The 17,871-nt window shown below is 49.1% G+C and overlaps 1 protein-coding gene across 5 annotated transcripts in view; it reads left to right on the plus strand.

The window, feature by feature from the left end:
* LOC125455492 (serine/threonine-protein kinase Nek9) overlaps window positions 1-17,871 on the plus strand; it is a 71,557-nt gene that overhangs the window by 13,961 nt on the left and 39,725 nt on the right. For all 5 annotated transcript variants that reach the window (XM_059648882.1, XM_059648884.1, XM_059648885.1 and 2 more), the window contains 5 exons: window positions 3,912-4,043; window positions 4,879-4,989; window positions 5,228-5,292; window positions 9,220-9,270; window positions 15,677-15,869. In XM_059648882.1, coding sequence (XP_059504865.1) covers window positions 3,912-4,043; window positions 4,879-4,989; window positions 5,228-5,292; window positions 9,220-9,270; window positions 15,677-15,869 — 552 coding nt within the window. The remainder of the gene's footprint in view (window positions 1-3,911; window positions 4,044-4,878; window positions 4,990-5,227; window positions 5,293-9,219; window positions 9,271-15,676; window positions 15,870-17,871) is intronic.

Below are 17,871 nucleotides of genomic sequence, written 5' to 3' on the forward strand. Positions count from 1 at the left end.
CCCCACCAGGGTCACTCCCGGTTCACCGTCCCCGCACCAGGGTCACTCCCGGGTCCCCGCCCCGCACCAGGGTCACTCCCGGGTCCCCGCCCCGCACCAGGGTCACTCCCGGGTCCCCGCCCCGCACCAGTGTCACTCCCGGGTCCCCGCCCCGCACCAGTGTCACTCCCGGGTCCCCGCCCCGCACCAGTGTCACTCCCGGGTCCCCGCCCCGCACCAGTGTCACTCCCGGGTCCCCGCCCCGCACCAGTGTCACTCCCGGGTCCCCGCCCCGCACCAGTGTCACTCCCGGGTCCCCGCCCCGCACCAGTGTCACTCCCGGGTCCCCGCCCCGCACCAGTGTCACTCCCGGGTCCCCGCCCCGCACCAGTGTCACTCCCGGGTCCCCGCCCCGCACCAGTGTCACTCCCGGGTCCCCGTCCCGCACCAGTGTCACTCCCGGGTCCCCGTCCCGCACCAGTGTCACTCCCGGGTCCCCGTCCCGCACCAGGGCCACTCCCGGGTCCCCGTCCCGCACCAGGGCCACTCCGGGTTCACCGTCCCCCACCAGGGCCACTCCGGGTTCACCGTCCCCCACCAGGGCCACTCCGGGTTCACCGTCCCCCACCAGGGCCTCTCCGGGTTCACCGTCCCCCACCAGGGCCTTATTTAAGGGATAATATATATGCATATGAGGCGGTTCACTAATCATAGGTGGTTTGTTAGGTTGTACCTGGAATGAGCAGGTATATTTTTTGAAATGTCTAAGATTCTGAATGGCCTTGATAAGGTGGATGTGCTAAAGGATGGTTCATCATGTGGGTCAATCTAGAACTAGGGGGCAGTATTTAAAATGAGGGTTCCCCCTTTTAGGACAGTGATGACAAGAGTGTTTTCACTCAGAGGGTCGTGTGACTTTGAAACTCTCCATCTCAGAAGGTAGTGGGTGTGGTGTCACGGAATACATTTGGGTTAAAAGTAAATGGTGATTTATTTGACTCCAATTTCTTATGTCCTCTTCCATAAGACCATAGGATCAGAAATAGGCCGTTCAGCCCACCGCATCAGCTCTGCCATTTGATCATGGCCAATATGTTTCTCAACCCCATTACCCTGCCTTCTCCTTGTAACCCTTGATCCCCTTACTCATCAGGAAACCTATCTACTTCCATCTTCAGTACACTCAATACCTTGGCCTCACAGCCCTCTGTGACAATGAGTTGCTCAGATTCACCATTTGGAGATTTTGGAGTTTGCACGTTCTCCCCGTGTCTGCCTGGGTTTCCTCCGGGAGCTCCGGTTTCCTCCCACAGTCCAAAGGTGTGCAGGCTAGCTGGATTGGTCATGTTAAATTGCCGGTAGTGTTCAGGGGTGTGTGGGTTATAGGGGGATGGGCCTGGGTGGGATGCTTCAAGAGGTGGTGTGGACTTGTTGGGCCGAAGGGCCTGTTTCCACACTGTAGGGAATCTAATCTTAAAAAAACACTCTGGCTGAAGAAATTCCTCCTCATCTCAGTTCTAAAGGACCATCCCTTCACTCTAAGGCTGGGTTTCTGGTTCCTAGGTTCCACTAGTAGGAAAGATATCTTCACCACGTTCTCTCTATCTTGGTCTCTTAGTATTCAGTAAGTTTCAATCAGATTCCCACCTCATCCTTCTAAACTCCATACGCAGACCCAGAGTCCTCAACTGCTACTCGTAAGACAAGCCCTTCATCTTTAGTATCATTCTTGTAAACCTTCTCTGGATCCCCTCCAACGCCACCACATCCTTACTCAGAGACAAGGCCCAAAACCACTTGCTATTGTGGTCTGGCCAGAGCCTTATACAACCTCAACAGTGCAACTCTGCTCTTGCATTCTAGCTCTCTTGAAATGAATACAGCATTGTATTTGCCTTCCTAACCACCAACTGAACCTGCACGTTAAGCTCAAGCGAATCTTAAATTAGAACTCTCAACTACCTTTGTGCTTAAAATGTCTGAAGCCTTTTCCCATTTATAAAATAGTTTATGGCTCTAATCTTCTGACAAAAATGTATAACCTCACACTTTCCCACATTGTATGCCATCTGCCACTTCTTTACCCAAAGAACAAAGAGAACAAAGAAAATTAGAGCACAGAAACAGGCCCTTCGGCCCTCCAAGCCTGCACCGATCGAGATCCTCTGTCTAACCTGTCATCTATTTTCTAAGGGTCTGTGTCCATTTGCTCCCTGCCCATCCATGTACCTGTCCAGATACATCTTAAAAGACACTATCGTGTCTGCGTCTACCACCTCCACTGGCAACACGTTCCAGGCACCCACCACCCTCTGTGTAAAGAACTTTCCACGCATATCTCCCTTAAACTTTCCTCCTCTCACTTTGAACTCATGACCCCCAGTAATTGAGTCCCCCACTCTGGGGAAAAAGGGAAAAAGCTTCTTGCTATCACTCTCCCAGCCTGTCCAAGTCCTTCTGCAGCCTCCCTGCTTCCTCAACATTATCTGTCCCGCAATAAAAAAGTGTGGAGCTGGATGAACATAGCAGGCCAAGCAGCATCTTGGGAGCACAAAAGCTGACGTTTCAGGCCTAGATTTTTTCTGATGAAGGGTCGAGACCCAAACGTCAGCTTTTATGCTCCTAAGATGATGCTTGGCCTGCTGTGTTCATCCAGCTCCACACTTTGTTATCTCGGATTCTCCAGCATCTGCAGTTTCCATTATCTCTGATACAATTTTAACCTCACTGCGAAGCTTCTTTCAGAATGCCTAACCTGAAGAAGTTGCCCTCCTCCCTCCAGACAAACCTCAGGGGATCTCTCTCCCACTGCAACTCTCTTGTATCTCTTCAGCCTTGAAACTACTTGACCATGTCCTGAAACAAACCAGGTACCACAGCCACATCACCTTTCTCAACACCTGCCTACGGAACCGGATCATCCCCAATGGACTACAGTCTACATTCAAGCCTTCCCAATTTGGCCCCAACCGTGACCACCTCTACATCCAGAACATTGAGACCCTTCAGCAACGTTTCTCCCTGCGAGTCCTGAAACAGACGCTCGCAGCAATGCGCCGGCATCTCCAAGCACGGCAATCCAGCCTACCCCAGCTCAGAGCCTCCCTCTCCCAGACCTGCAAAGGACCTCTTCGATTTTTTATTGTCCGTAGGATCCACAACCTGAACTGTCAGTTCTACTCAGCTTTATTGGACACTAGCTTTTCTGATGAAGGGCCTAGGCCCGAAACGTTAGCTTTTGTGCTCCTAAGATGCTGCTTGGCCTGCTGTGTTCACCCAGCCCCACACTTTGTTATCTCGGATTCTCCAGCATCTGCAGTTCCCATTATCTCTGATTCTTTCTGTCCCGCCACCTGTTTTTATATTATCTGTAAACATAGCAACAAACCCTCAGTTCTTTAGTCCAGAATGTTAATGTATAATGTGATTAGCTGTGGTCCAAATGCAGACCCCTCTACTGGTTTCCTTCCCTATGAGTGTTTCTTCCTCACTCTTGCAGAATTATGTAATATTGTGGAAGTGTCTGCCATAGCTTCTATATTGACCTATCCTTTAACCCCGTTTAAACTCTGATACTGACAGAACTGTCGGAGCTGATGTGATTTGATGAAACATTTTGAGTAATAGAACATAGAACAATACAGCGCAGAACAGGCCCTTCTGCCCTCGATGTTGTGCCGATCTGTGAGTTAATCTAAACCCATCCCCCTACACTATCCCATCATCATCCATTTGCCTATCCAAGGACTGTTTAAATGCCCCTAATGTGGCTGAGTTAACTCACTTGTACAGATGAACTAAAAGAAACGTTTTCCCTGGAATAGAGGTGCAGAGCTGATATTGGTGTCTGCTCGGGTTCTTTCTGTGAGTCTGAGCTGGGATTGCAGCTAGCCTGTTGTGCAGTCCAGCTGATGTGTGTTTTTTCTCTGCAGTGTGTCGGGACTCCATATTACATGTCACCAGAGCTCTGCCAAGGAGAGAAGTATAATTTTAAATCGGATATCTGGGCAGTCGGCTGTGTACTGTTTGAATTGCTGACCCTCACTCGAACATTTGATGCAACGGTATGAATCACAATAGGACGAGAAATCTGCTTCCTGCTCGAAATCTGGGTCCATCTGCTCGCATTGAGTAGGAGGCCAAAGTGGGATATTCATTTCATACTCAGTCCCATCTGTTCCTGCTACCCAAGACAACTCACTCGCTCAATCCCCACCCACTGCCACCTACTCGCCAACACTCCCATCTCTATCTCCCTCTCGTCCCCGACATCTCTATCCCACCCAAGTCCTTTCTCTCTCTCTCTCTCTCTCTCGATCTCCCTGTCCCTCCCTCTCCCTCCCCAAACCACAGCTTCAACTCTCACTGCCCTTGCAGACCTCCCTGTACCAAGCACTTGCCACTTTCCCAGCCTTTTAGCCTCCATGCTGCCTGCTCCACTCTCCCCAACCCATCTCCCTATCAAACGTATCTCCCCAATCACTGTCCTTCTACCTCTACCATTGCTTCAACCCCCACCGCCCACTCTTCCTTTCTCTTCCTCTGAATTACCGGCCCTCTCTCCTGCCCTCTGTCTCTTCCACCATCCCAACCTCCCTCCCTCCTACCCACCCTGTCTCCGACCCATACTCCCTCTCACTCGACCGCGCTCCTCCCTCTCCCTCGGTCCACGCACCTCCCTTCCTTTGGGCTGTGCGCCTCCCTCCCTCTGGGCCGTGCTCCATCCTCTCCCTCCCCTTGCCTCTATCTTTACTCTCCTCTCTCGCACACACGCTTTTACACTGTCTTTCTTTCCATAGCTGCTTTTCACCTCTTGTCTTTTCCACCCTCTCTCTCCAGCCTCCTCTTTCCTCCCTTGCACTGATCATTATAGTGACTTTATTTGTTTCTGCTTCCCAGAATCCACTGAATCTTTGTGTGAAGATAGTGAAGGGAACGCGTACGATGGATGTGGATCCAACTGTATATAGTGAGGCCATGCGCTCTATAGTCTTGGAGTGTTTGGATAAGGTGAGCCTGATGCACACATCCCCTGGGCGTGCACGCGGTGCTCTGGACATATATGCGGCGGCCCTGGGCGTGCACAAGGCGCCGCTGGGCATGTATGCGGTGCTCTGGATATATACACGGTGCCCCATGGCATATATGCAGTACCACTGGGTGTGTATAGTGCGCCTTGGGAGTACATATGTTGCCCCTCGGCGTGCACACAGCACATTGTGCCCATCATTCACTGTCTTTATTTCAGGATCCAGAGAAGCGACCAGCAGCCAACGAGATCCTGAACCAGCCAATCATCGACAACGAGCGAGGGTGAGTTCCTAGTTGAGTTGGCCCAGTGAAATCTGCCTATAAAGGGATAGCGGGCAAGGATTAGGCAGACGGGGGTGAAGGAAGGGGGCAGAGTCACTGGGTCATAATCCTGGAAATCCCTGCCTTAGGGCATTGTGGGGCAGCCCACAGCAGGTGGAATGCAGAGGTTCTCATGGGCAACAAGGAACAAGCAATAAATCCTGGCCTAGCCAGTGATGCCATGTCCCCCGAGTGAATAATAAAAGCATTTGGAAATACTGCATTTGGTCCCCATTAACAGCAGAGGATCCGATCTTGTTTAGATGCAGTTCAGGCTTATGCTTTTCTAGCCTGGGTATTGTTCCAACTTGCTTACATACCGACTCACAGCCCCATCGATTACTTGTTTCCCATACATCAATCACATTCACAAACAATGCTATCAATTAACACACAATAAACAGTTCCTTACTTACACTTAGCCTTGGAGATCTCTGTCATTCTGTCCAGAAAATATCATCCAAACCCCAATCATTTGTATGGATTGTCATCATTTCCCTGTTCTCCATTACAATTTCTCCTGTTTCCATCTGACATGAACTTGCATTTGTCCTTTCTAATATTTTCCTTTTCTTGACAATAAAGTAGCTGTTACAGTCAGCTTTAATATTTCTTTCTGGTTTGCACTCATGTCATCTTTCCCAATCGTTGTCAATTTTTTGATTGTTTTTGTTGGGTTCTAATTTGCTCTTAATCCTCAGTCTTATCTGAACCGTAACTGTTTGAATGAAGTTGTGTAATTTCTTTCATTAGCCACAGTTGAATCATCTTTCCTGTTTGCATCTCTGGCAAATGTATATTTCTTGTAGACAATTTAATGTAAGTTGCTGGTGAGACCACATGTGGAGTACTGGAGCAGTTTTGGTCTCCTTCTGTAAGGAAACTATAATTTCATTGGAGAAAGTTCAGAGAATGTTCACTAGGATGAGTCCTAGTACAGGGTGATTGTCTTCCGAACAAATGTTGAGCTGGTTGGGACTCGACTCAGTTGAAAATCGAATCTCATTGAAACATATGAAATGGGGTTTGACAGGGTAAATGCTGAGAGGATCCATTCATTTACAGGATGAGGGTGTCATTGGCCAGGCCATCATTTATTGCGTATCCCTAACTGCACAAAGGGCACGTAAGAGTCAACCACATCGCTGTGGTTCGGGAACCATAATGAACCCTTTCTCTTTACTTGATACCAAATCTGAAGTCGCCTGATCCTTAGTTGATTTCTTAATGTGCTGTTTCAAAAACCTATCTTGTACACATTGCAGGAATCCATCTCTACAGCAGTGCTATTAACTTGGTTATAGCAGTCTGTATCTAAATTGAAGTCACCCATTGTTTATTGCCCACATGGTATGCATCTCTAATTTCCAGATTTATCTCCACTGCACTTTGGTAGGAGTTTCCCAAGGTCACCAATGTCAGCTGCCCCTTGCTGTTTCATAGCTGCAACCAAACTGGATCCTAAAGTCCTCTCTTAGAAACGGACTGATTCTATCCCTTTTCCTTTTTGTCCATCCTTTTGGCTAGCACGAGGGGTCATAGTTTTAAGCTGGTTGGTGGAAAGTATAGAGGGGATGCCAGAGGCAGGTTCTTTACGCAGAGAGTTGTGGGAGCATGGAATGCGTTGCCAGCAGCAGTTGTGGAAGCAAGGTCATTGGGGTCATTTAAGAGACTGCTGGACATGTATATGGTCACAGAAATTTGAGGGTGCATACATGAGGATCAATGGTCGGCACAACATTGTGGGCTGAAGGGCCTGTTCTGTGCTGTACTGTTCTAAGTTCTATGTTCTATGTCTATGTTCTTTCTTGAATGTTCTGTTTCGAGTCAGTTGCCATTTCCCTGTAATGACAATTAAATCTGTCCGGTACCTTTTACCTTGCTGTGAATGCTGCGCATGTTCAAGTACGCTGAACTTTGTTTTTGAAACATTATTCTGCATTCTGATCCTATTTGATGTTTACTACTCTGTTTCTAATTTCAATTCCCCTCATTGTATGTCCCCTGCTACTGCTACATTCCATATTGCTCTCCCACTTCAGTGGCTTCCTGGACCATGGTCACTAAGCTCATCCACCCTGCAGCCTCCACTCTCATCCAAGCTGGAAAAACCTCAACCCTGTTGGACAATTGCAAAGGCTGAGGCGCCTGTGTTGCTGGCCTTTGTGTCCTCTGACCGTCCTCACACTTACCCGTTGCTGACTGCTGACTATATTATACAACCTTATCCTCAGGGCTGTAACTGGCTCCCAGTACAAAATGGTCAGTTAACGTTTCCCCTCACTGAGGTACTCGGCCTCCACCTCCGAGCCAGTGCCGATACAGGCAAACACAGCACCGATAGAGTTCTGGGGCAGTTTCACTGGACCTGAAACTTTAACTGTGATTTTCTTCTTCATAGATGCTGCCAGACCTGCTGAGCTTTTCCAGCAAATTCTGTTTTTACTATTGTCACAGTGCCTACTTGTTTGCCTTGGATCACACGAGCACCCAGTTTGCTCAAATGCTGTGTCAATGGTGCATCACCTTTTCTACCAACCGAATGTGTTTTAGTTAACGAGATAATTAACTTAATTTTTTTGTTATCTTTCATTTTCATATATTTTGTTAACATTGGGGTGGCATAGTGGCTCAGTGGTTAGCACTGCTGCCTCAGCGCTAGGAACCTGGGTTCGATTTCGACCTCAGGCAGCTGTGTGAAGTTTGTACATTCTCCCCGTGTCTGCATGGCTTTCTGCTGGGTACTCTGGCTCCCTCCCACAATCCAGAGATGTTCAAATTAGGTAGATTGGCCATGCTAAATCACCCTTACTGTTCAAGGATGTGAAAGCTATGTGTGTTAGCCATGGGAAATGCAGGGTTACAGGGATAGGGTAGTAGGATGGGTTTGGGTAAGATGATTTTGGAGGGTTGGTGTAGAATTGTTGGGCTGAATGGCCTGTTTCCACCCTTTGGGGATTCTGTACCATGCCTCTTTGGCAGTACCATCAGCAACTACTATTTTAAACTTGAGGAACAAAATAAACCTTAACCACTTCCTAGGTACTCACCAAATTGGTGAGAAATGAAGTTGCGGTGTAATAATAAGCAAGTTACAAATGGACATGGATCAGTAGGGTGAATGGGCCAAAATCTGGCTGATGGAGACAATCTGCAGATTGCTTCAGTGCAAACAGTCTGGGAATCGTGGAAAGCTAGCGTGCAAGTACAGGAGGGCATAATGATTGTAAATTGAATTTTGGCATTTATTGCAAAAAGAATGGAGTTTAAATTAAGGAAATGTTGCAATTGCTCAAGGTGTCATTGAGATCACTTTGGATTCGAGTAGTTTTGATCCCCTTACTTGAGAAAAGTCATAGTTGTATTGGAAGCAGTTGAGGACAGTTTCACAAGGTTAACTCCAGAGATTGAAGGCATGTCTACTGAGGAAAAAAAATGAGCAGTTTGGATGAATACCACAGTTGAGAAGATGTATAAGATGCTAAAGGGGATTGACAAAGTGGAAATCGAGAGTATATTTCCTCACGTGGGGCTGTCTAAAATGATAAGGGGTAGCAGATTTAAAACCAAGATGAGGAGAAATCACTTCTCTCAAAGGGTCTTGGAATTCACTGTCCCAGATTGTAATGGATGCTGAGACATGGAGTAAATGTAAGGAGGAGATAGGCAGACACCTGTCCATTCCCAATCACCCATCTTCCCCTTTACTCACTTCTCATCTCTACAACCTTTTGTTCATCTTTCTTCATCTCCTGTTTTCCCTTTTCGTCGTATCTGTCATCTCACTTCACCATCTTTGCCTACCCTTCTAGCTCTCCCTCACTTGATTGGAGAGATGGTCGTGGATCGTCTTTCCTTACCAACCTGACTGCCTGTTCTTGCTTTCAGGTCAATGGAGGACAGAGTTACTCAGTTGAATGGATCAGCACGTAAAACCAGGTGAGTTTGCTTTAATTTGTTCATGGGATGCTGGCACTAGCCAGGACAGTATTTTGGACAGTACTTATTACTCATTCATAGTTGTGCGAGGGCCAGTTAAGAATTAACCACATAGCTGTGGGTCTGGAGTTAGCGTTAGCCAGACTGGGTGTGGATAGTAGATTTCCTTCCCAAAAGGGCATCAGTGAAGTTTATAATAACTGTCAACAGTGGTTACATGGTCACCATCAGGGATATTTTTAAGTCCAGACTTTTATTGAGCTAGAATTCCACCACTTCCCATGATTCAAGTCCATGTTCCCCAAAGCGTTAGCCTGAGCTTTTGGATTACTAGTCCAGTAATACTACCACAGAACAAGTGTTTCCTGCGAATTGGGAGGATCTCTTCTCCCACCAGAAATGTACTGATCCGTAGAAGGATACAGGGTCCCCCTCCCCTCCTGAAGGTGCTGGCTCTCACTGGGGTACAGGGTCCCTGTCCCCTCCTGAAGCTGCTGACTCTCACTGGGGTACAGGGTCCCTGTCCCCTCCTGAAGGTGCTGACTCTCACTGGGGTAAAGGGTCCCCCTCCCCTCCTGAAGGTGCTGGCTCTCACTGGGGTACAGGGTCCCTGTCCCCTCCTGAAGGTGCTGACTCTCACTGGGGTACAGGGTCCCCCTCCCCTCCAGAAGGTGCTGGCTCTCACTGGGGTACAGGGTCCCTGTCCCCTCCTGAAGCTGCTGGCTCTCACTGGGGTACAGGGTCCCTGTCCCTTCCTGAAGGTGCTGACTCTCACTGGGGTACAGGGTCCCCCTCCCCTCCTGAAGGTGCTGGCTCTCACTGGGGTACAGGGTCCCTGTCCCCTCCTGAAGGTGCTGACTCTCACTGGGGTACAGGGTCCCCCTCCCCTCCAGAAGGTGCTGGCTCTCATGGGTCCCCCTCCCCTCCTGAAGGTGCTGACTCTCACTGGGATACAGGGACCCCTCCCCTCCTGAAGGTGCTGACTCTCACGGGTCCCCCTCCCCTCCTGAAGGTGCTGACTGTCACTGGGATACAGGGACCCCTCCCCTCCTGAAGGTGCTGGCTCTCACTGGGGTACAGGGTCCCTGTCCCCTCCTGAAGGTGCTGACTCTCACTAGGATACAGGTTCCCCCTCCCCTCCTGAAGGTGCTGACTCTCTCTGGGGTACAGGGTCCCCCTCGCCTCATTAAGGTGCTGATTCTCACTGGGGTACAGGTTCCCCCTCCCCTCCTGAAGGTGCTGACTCTCTCTGGGGTACAGGGTCCCCCTCCCCTCATTAAGGTGCTGATTCTCACTGGGGTACATGGTCCCCCTCCCCTCCTGAAGGTGCTGACTCTCACTGGGGTACAGGGTCCCCCTCCCCTCCTGAAGGCGCTGACTCTCACTGGGGTACAGGGTCCCCCTCCCCTCCTGAAGACGCTGACTCTCACTGGGATACAGGGTCCCCCTCCCCTCCTGAAGGTGCTGATTCTCACTGGGATACAGGGTCCCCCTCCCCTCCTGAAGGTGCTGATTCTCACTGGGATACAGGGTCCCCCTCCCCTCCTGAAGGTGCCGACTCTCACTGGGGTACAGGGTCCCCCTCCCCTCCTGAATGTGCTGATTCTCACTGGGACACAGGGTCCCCCTCCCCTCCTGAAGGTGCTGATACTCACTGGGACACAGGGTCCCCCTCCCCTCCTGTGTTACAGGCGTCACACCCTGTTGCTTAAATATTTCAAATTTGACCCCCTGGTCTCGGAGAGGAGCATGTTACAACAAATGGGACAATTAGAGCGATCCTGAGCATGTTGTTGGATGGGTTTCAGCGCTTGGCCTTGTTCTACCGGAACAATGTTCTTGCTCTCTCTGTGGATCTGGAAGAGGGCTGCAGGGATGGTTCAAATACATAACACTAGCGCTTCACCGGAGACTCACTGATGATGTTACCTCGAATGGTGACAAAACGTCTGAAAACTAATCTTCTAGCTCAGCGAGCAAACTCACATCCAGAACTCAGGAGGTTCCAATCTATATTGGGAAAGTTGAAGTCACCCATAACAACAACCCTGCTACGTTTGCACTTTTCAACAATCTGCCGGCCAATGAGTTCTTCGATCTCCCAACTGCTATTTGGGGTCTGTAGAAAACCCCCAGTGAGGTGACTGTTCCCTTGCTGTTCCTAACTTCCACCCATACTGACTCAGTCGACCAACCTTCCTGGGCAACCTTCATTTCTCTTGCTGTGATGCACTCTCTGATTAGCAACGCTACACCCCCTCCTCTTTTTCTCCCCCCCTCCCAGTTCTTATTTAAATGTTCTAAACCCTGGAACATCCAGCAACCATTCCTGCCCCTGTGAAACCCACGTCTCCGTTATGGCCACAACATCGTAGCCCCAAGTACTGATACATGCACTAAGTTCGTCACTCTTATATATTGGAAGGGCAGCCTGGCAGGGAAGGTAGTGAAGCATCAATGACAGGATTTTCTGGGATAATTTGGGAAGCACAGCAGAACCTCATTCCACGGAAGAAGAAACATACAAAAGGGAGGATGAGGTAACCATGGCTGACAAGGGAAGTCAGGGACAGCACAAAAGTAAAAGCATATAATGCGGTGAAGATTAGTGGGAAGCTGGAGAATATGGGAGCCTTTAAAAAAACAACTAAAAATGCAATCGGGGAGAAGATGAAATATGAGGTTAAGCTAGCTAGTCATATAAAAATCAGATTGCAAGAGTTTTTTTTGGTATCTAAGTGATGAGAGACAAGAGTGGATATTGGACCACTGGAAAATGACACTGGAGAAGTAGTAATGTGGAACAAAGAAATAATGGAGGAACTGAGTAGGAAATTTGCATCAGTTTTCACTGAGGAGGGCACTTGCAGCGTACCAGAACTTCAAGAGGACTCAGGGGGACAGTGGTGAATGTAATGGCCGTCATTAAAGAGAAGCTGCTGGGAAAGCTGAAAGGTCTGAAGGTGGATAAATGATCTGGACCAGATGGACTATATCCTAGGCTAGGCAGAAACAAGCACGAGAATTCCTGGAAGAATGGCACTCCATGAAGCATGCTATTAATAAACACATTGAACTCGACCCCATGTACGTTCCACTGTGGAGGAAACCTGCAAGTGAGGCAATCCATCGCAACGGACCCCAGAGTTTAAAAACCAGGCGGGAAAACAGACCGATGCTACCCCTGAGGCTGCACTGAGGATGTTACCAAGCACGGTAACGAAACATCCGCGGAACAACAAACCAGCTCAGCGAGCCAACCAACCTCAATTGGTCATTTTAGTAAATGGAAATAGTATTTTTATTTGATGTTCTGACCTGCGAGTAGCAGGATTACAGCAACAGTATTTTCCTGTAGTCTTGGTCAGATCAAGGCACAGTATTAATATGGATGGTCCAGGATGTTTCTAATGAATGGCATCCCCAGGGCGTTAATGGTGGGGGATTTAGTGATGACTGTGCCTTTGCTTGGCAAGAGGCAATATTTGGATTCTCCCTGACGTCAGTGGTGGGAAAGATGCTGGAGTCAATTGTAAAAGATGAAATTACGACTCATTTGGATAGCAGTAACAGAATAGGTCAGAGTCAGCATGGATCTACGAAGGGGAAATCGTGCTTGACTAATCTTCTGGAATTTTTTGAGGATGTATCTATGAAGATGGATAAGGGAGAACCAGTGGATGTAGTGTACCTGGACTTTCAGAAAGCCTTTGATAAAGTCCCGCATAGGAGATTGGTGAACAAAATTAGGACACATGGTATTTGGGGCAAAATACTGAGTTGGATTGAAAATTGGCTGGCTGACAAGAAGCAAAGAGTAGTGATAAACGGGTCCGTTTCGGAATGGCAGGCAGTGACCAGTGGGGTACCACAAGGTTCGGTGCTGGGACCTCAGCTGTTTACGATATATATTAATGATATAGACGAAGGCATTAAAAGTAATATTAGCAAATTTTCTGATGAAACAAAGTTGGGTGGCAGTGTGAAATGTGAGGAGGATGTTATGAAAATACAGGGTGACTTGGACAGGCTAGGTGAGTGGATGGATGCATGGCAGATGCAGTTTAATGTGGATAAGTGTGTGGTTATACACTTTGGTGGCAAGAACAGGAAGGCAGATTACTATCTAAATGGATTCAAGTTAGGTAAAGAGGAAGTACAACAAGATCTAGGTGTTCTTGTACATCAGTCAATGAAAGCAAGCATGCAGGTACAGCAGGTAGTGAAGAAAGCTAATAGCATGCTGGCCTTCATAACAAGAGGAATTGAGTATAGGAGCAAAGAAGTCCTTCTGCAGCTGTACAGGGCCCTGGTGAGACCGCACCTGGAGTATTGTGTGCAGTTTTGGTCTCCATACTTGAGGAAGGACATTCTTGCTATTGAGGGAGTGCAGCGTAGGTTCACAAGGTCAATTCCCGGAATGGCGGGACTATCATGTGTTGAAAGGTTGGAGCGACTGGGCCTGTGTACACTTGAGTTTAGAAGGATGAGAGGGTATCTGATTGAGGCGTATAAGATTATTAAGGGATTGGACACTGTGGAGGCAGGAAGCATGTTTCCGCTGATGGGTGAGTCCAGAACCAGAGGACACAGTTTAAAAATAATTGGTAGGGTGGTCGAGGGGCGCTGGGTACGTTGTGGGTGAAGGAAGTGTGGGCCAGGGTGTCCCAGAGGGAACAGTCCCTGCGGAAGGCAGACAAGGGAGGGGAGGGGAGGGGAATATGTGTCTGGTGGTGGCATCTTGCCGGAGGTGGTGGAAATGGCATCTGACGATCTTCTGGATGTGGATGCTGGTGGGATGGTAGGTATGGACAAGGGGAACCCTATCGCTGTTGCAGAAGGGAAGAGAAGGGGTGAAGGCAGAAGTGCGGGAGTTAGGTTGGGCTTGGTCGAGGGCCCTGTTGACAACAGAGCTGGTGAATCCTTGGTTGAGGAAGAACGTGGACATTTCGGAGGCTCATTTGTCAAGGTGGCCTCATCTGAACATATATGACGTAGACAGAGGAACTGAGAGAGTGGGATGGAGTCTTCACAGGAAGTCGGGTGTGAGGATGTACAGTCCAGGTAGTTGTGGGAATCATGGGTTTATAGTGGATATTATTGGTCAGTCTATCCCTGGAAATGGAAACAAATGTCGAGGAAGGTGAGTCAGAGATAGACCAGGTGAAAGTGAGGGCAGGGTGGAATTTGGAGGCGAAATTGATGAAGTTTTCCAATTCCAGACGAGAGAGGGAAGCAGCACCAATGATATCATCGATGTATCGGAGAAAGAGTTGTGGGTGGGGGCCGGAATAGGACTTGAACAACGAATGCTCCACGTACCCCATGAAGAGACAGGCCTAACTCGGGCCCATGCGGGTACCCATGGCAACCCCTCTTAGCTGAAGAAAAATGAGAGGAGTTGAAAGAGTTGTTGTTGAAGGTGAGGACAAGCTAGAAAAGGCAGAGGAGTGTGCTGGTGGGTGAGGATGGGTCATGTCTTTGCTCCAGGAAGAAGCGGAGACCTTCTTTGGTTCTGTGTTCACAAAGGAGGACACGAATAACATCCTAGAATTGTTGGGGAACAAACTGGGGAAAGGAAATGAAGGAAGTCAATATTAGGAGGGAAATGATGTTAAGGAAATTAATGAAATTCAAAAAGGAAAATTCCCCAGAGCCTGATGATCTACATTCCAGAGTACTTAAAGAAGTGACCCTAGAAATAGTGGATGCATTGGTTGTCATCTTCCAAGATTCTGCAGAGTGTAGAACAGTTCCAATAGATTGGAGGGTAGCTAACGTAGTAGGGTTTTGCAGAGTTCGGTCCTTAGATGCAGCTATTCGCAATATACATTAATGATTTAGATGTACTAAAACTGGATGGGAGGATAAGCTGTGAGATCGATGTTGCAGTGTGATCTGTTCAGGTTGAGTGAGTGAGCGAATGCATGGCAGATACAGAATAAATGTTGATAAATGTGAGGCTATCTACCCTGTGAACAAAAACAGGAAGGTAGGTTATTGTATGAATGGCTGTGAATTGAGACACGGGGATGTGTTGTCAACATGAGGCAAGGTAACTGTTTGACTGTTGCTCCTTCAGTGAGCCAGCGCAGACACCATGGGTTGAATGGCCTTTTCCAGTTCTCTCTCCATTCTGTGAATATCCACTGATTGCCAGCTTTGATTCATTGATGGAGTCAGTGAGCAATGTTTCTGGGTTGCTGTCTGAAGGTAGGATTTGGGCTCTGGGGTAGTATGAGTGAGCGTTCATTTAGAACATGCATCGCAGTTCAGAGAGTAGGCTTTGAGGTTCTAGTCATGTACCTTGAGGTGGGAAGGGCTGCGGGGAAGTACTGGGAGCATTGTTTTATTGCGTTCCAGTTGTTATATTCAGTTCTGATTGCTGCCTGTGTTCTTTGTTCAGACTGAATACGCCTGCTGATCCTCCCATTGCAGTGGTGACTAGTCAGTTCAGCGATGTATATTACTGGGGTGGTGGAAAAGCCACACCACAGAAACTGGACCTATTCAAGGGTGGACGCAGTGCGCAGCAGGTCTGTGCCAGCAACACACACTTCGCTGTGCTGTCGGTGGAAAAGGAGCTTTACACCTGGGCGGTGAGTACCAGAATGGGACGGAGAGGAGAGAGGGACAGAAAGTGTCTTCAAATAACATTGCACCTGGACAGAGTGACAGAGGGCACGTCTTTTAAGGAGATTAATAAAAGAGCGTACAAGGAGACACTTTTCCACACGGCAAGTGGTTAGGGCCTGGAACGTACTGCCTGAGTGTGTGGGGGAGGCAGGCTCACTCGAGTGGTTAGGGTCTGGAACGTACTGCCTGAGTGTGTGGGGGAGGCAGGCTCACTCGAGTGGTTAGGGTCTGGAACGTACTGCCTGAGTGTGTGGGGGAGGCAGGTTCACTCGAGTGGTTAGGGTCTGGAACGTACTGCCTCAGTGTGTGGGGGAGGCAGGTTCACTCGAGGGGTTAGGGTCTGGAACGTACTGCCTGAGCGTGTGGGGGAGGCAGGTTCACTCGAGGGGTTAGGGTCTGGAACGTACTGCCTGAGTGTGTGGGGGAGGCAGGTTCACTCGAGTGGTTAGGGTCTGGAACGTACTGCCTGAGTGTGTGGGGTAGGCCGGCTCACTCGAGTGGTCAGGGTCTGGAACGTACTGCCTGAGCGTGTGGGGGAGGCAGGCTCACTCGAGTGGTTAGGGTCTGGAACGTACTGCCTGAGTGTGTGGGGGAGGCAGGTTCACTCGAGTGGTTAGGGTCTGGAACGTACTGCCTGAGCGTGTGGGGGAGGCAGGTTCACTCGAGTGGATAGGGTCTGGAACGTACTGCCTGAGTGTGTGGGGGAGGCAGGTTCACTCGAGTGGTTAGGGTCTGGAACGTACTGCCTGAGTGTGTGGGGGAGGCAGGTTCACTCGAGTGTTTAGGGTCTGGAACGTACTGCCTGAGTGTGTGGGGGAGGCAGGCTCACTCGAGTGTTTAGGGTCTGGAACGTACTGCCTGAGTGTGTGGGGTAGGCAGGCTCACTCGAGTGGTTAGGGTCTGGAACGTACTGCCTGAGCGTGTGGGGTAGGCAGGCTCACTCGAGTGGTTAGGGTCTGGAACGTACTGCCTGAGTGTGTGGGGGAGGCAGGCTCACTCGAGTGGTTAGGGTCTGGAACGTACTGCCTGAGTGTGTGGGGGAGGCAGGTTCACTCGAGTGGTTAGGGTCTGGAACGTACTGCCTGAGTGTGTGGGGGAGGCAGGTTCACTCGAGTGGTTAGGGTCTGGAACGTACTACCTGAGTGTGTGGGGGAGGCAGGTTCACCTGAGGAATTAGGGTCTGGAACGTACTGCCTGAGTGTGTTTGGGGGGGTGCGGGGGCAGGTTCACTTGTCAGTCAAAGACTGGGATGGTTAGCCACAGAGAATGGGAAACAGCGATGAGCAAACATGCTGGGATAGAGCAATAGACAGACTGGGATAGAGGAACAGTTAAACAGACTGAGATAGAGCAATAGACAGAGTGGGATAGAGGAACAGTTAAACAGACTGAGATAGAGCAATAGACAGACTGGAATAGAGCAATAGACAGACTGGGATAGAGCAATAGACAGGCTGGGATAGAGGAACAGTTAAACAGACTGAGATAGAGCAATAGACAGACTGGAATGGAGGAACAGTTAAACAGGCTGGGATAGAGCAATAGATAGACTGGAATGGAGGAACAGTTAAACAGGCTGGGATAGAGCAATATGACAGAGTGGGATAGAGGAACAGTTAAACAGACTGGGATAGAGCAATAGACAGACTGGGATAGAGGAACAGTTAAACAGACTGGGATAGAGCAATAGATAGACTGGAATGGAGGAACAGTTAAACAGGCTGGGATAGAGCAATAGATAGACTGGAATGGAGGAACAGTTAAACAGGCTGGGATAGAGGAACAGTTAAACAGACTGGGATAGAGCGATAGACAGACTGGAATGGAGGAACAGTTAAACAGGCTGGGATAGAGCAATAGACAGACTGGAATGGAGCAATAGACAGACTGGGATAGAGGAATAGACAGACTGGGATAGAGCAATAGACAGACTGGGATAGAGCAATAGACAGACTGGGATAGAGG

This window comes from Stegostoma tigrinum, chromosome 10 (genome assembly GCF_030684315.1).
Source record: "Stegostoma tigrinum isolate sSteTig4 chromosome 10, sSteTig4.hap1, whole genome shotgun sequence".
Taxonomy (NCBI): domain Eukaryota; kingdom Metazoa; phylum Chordata; class Chondrichthyes; order Orectolobiformes; family Stegostomatidae; genus Stegostoma; species Stegostoma tigrinum.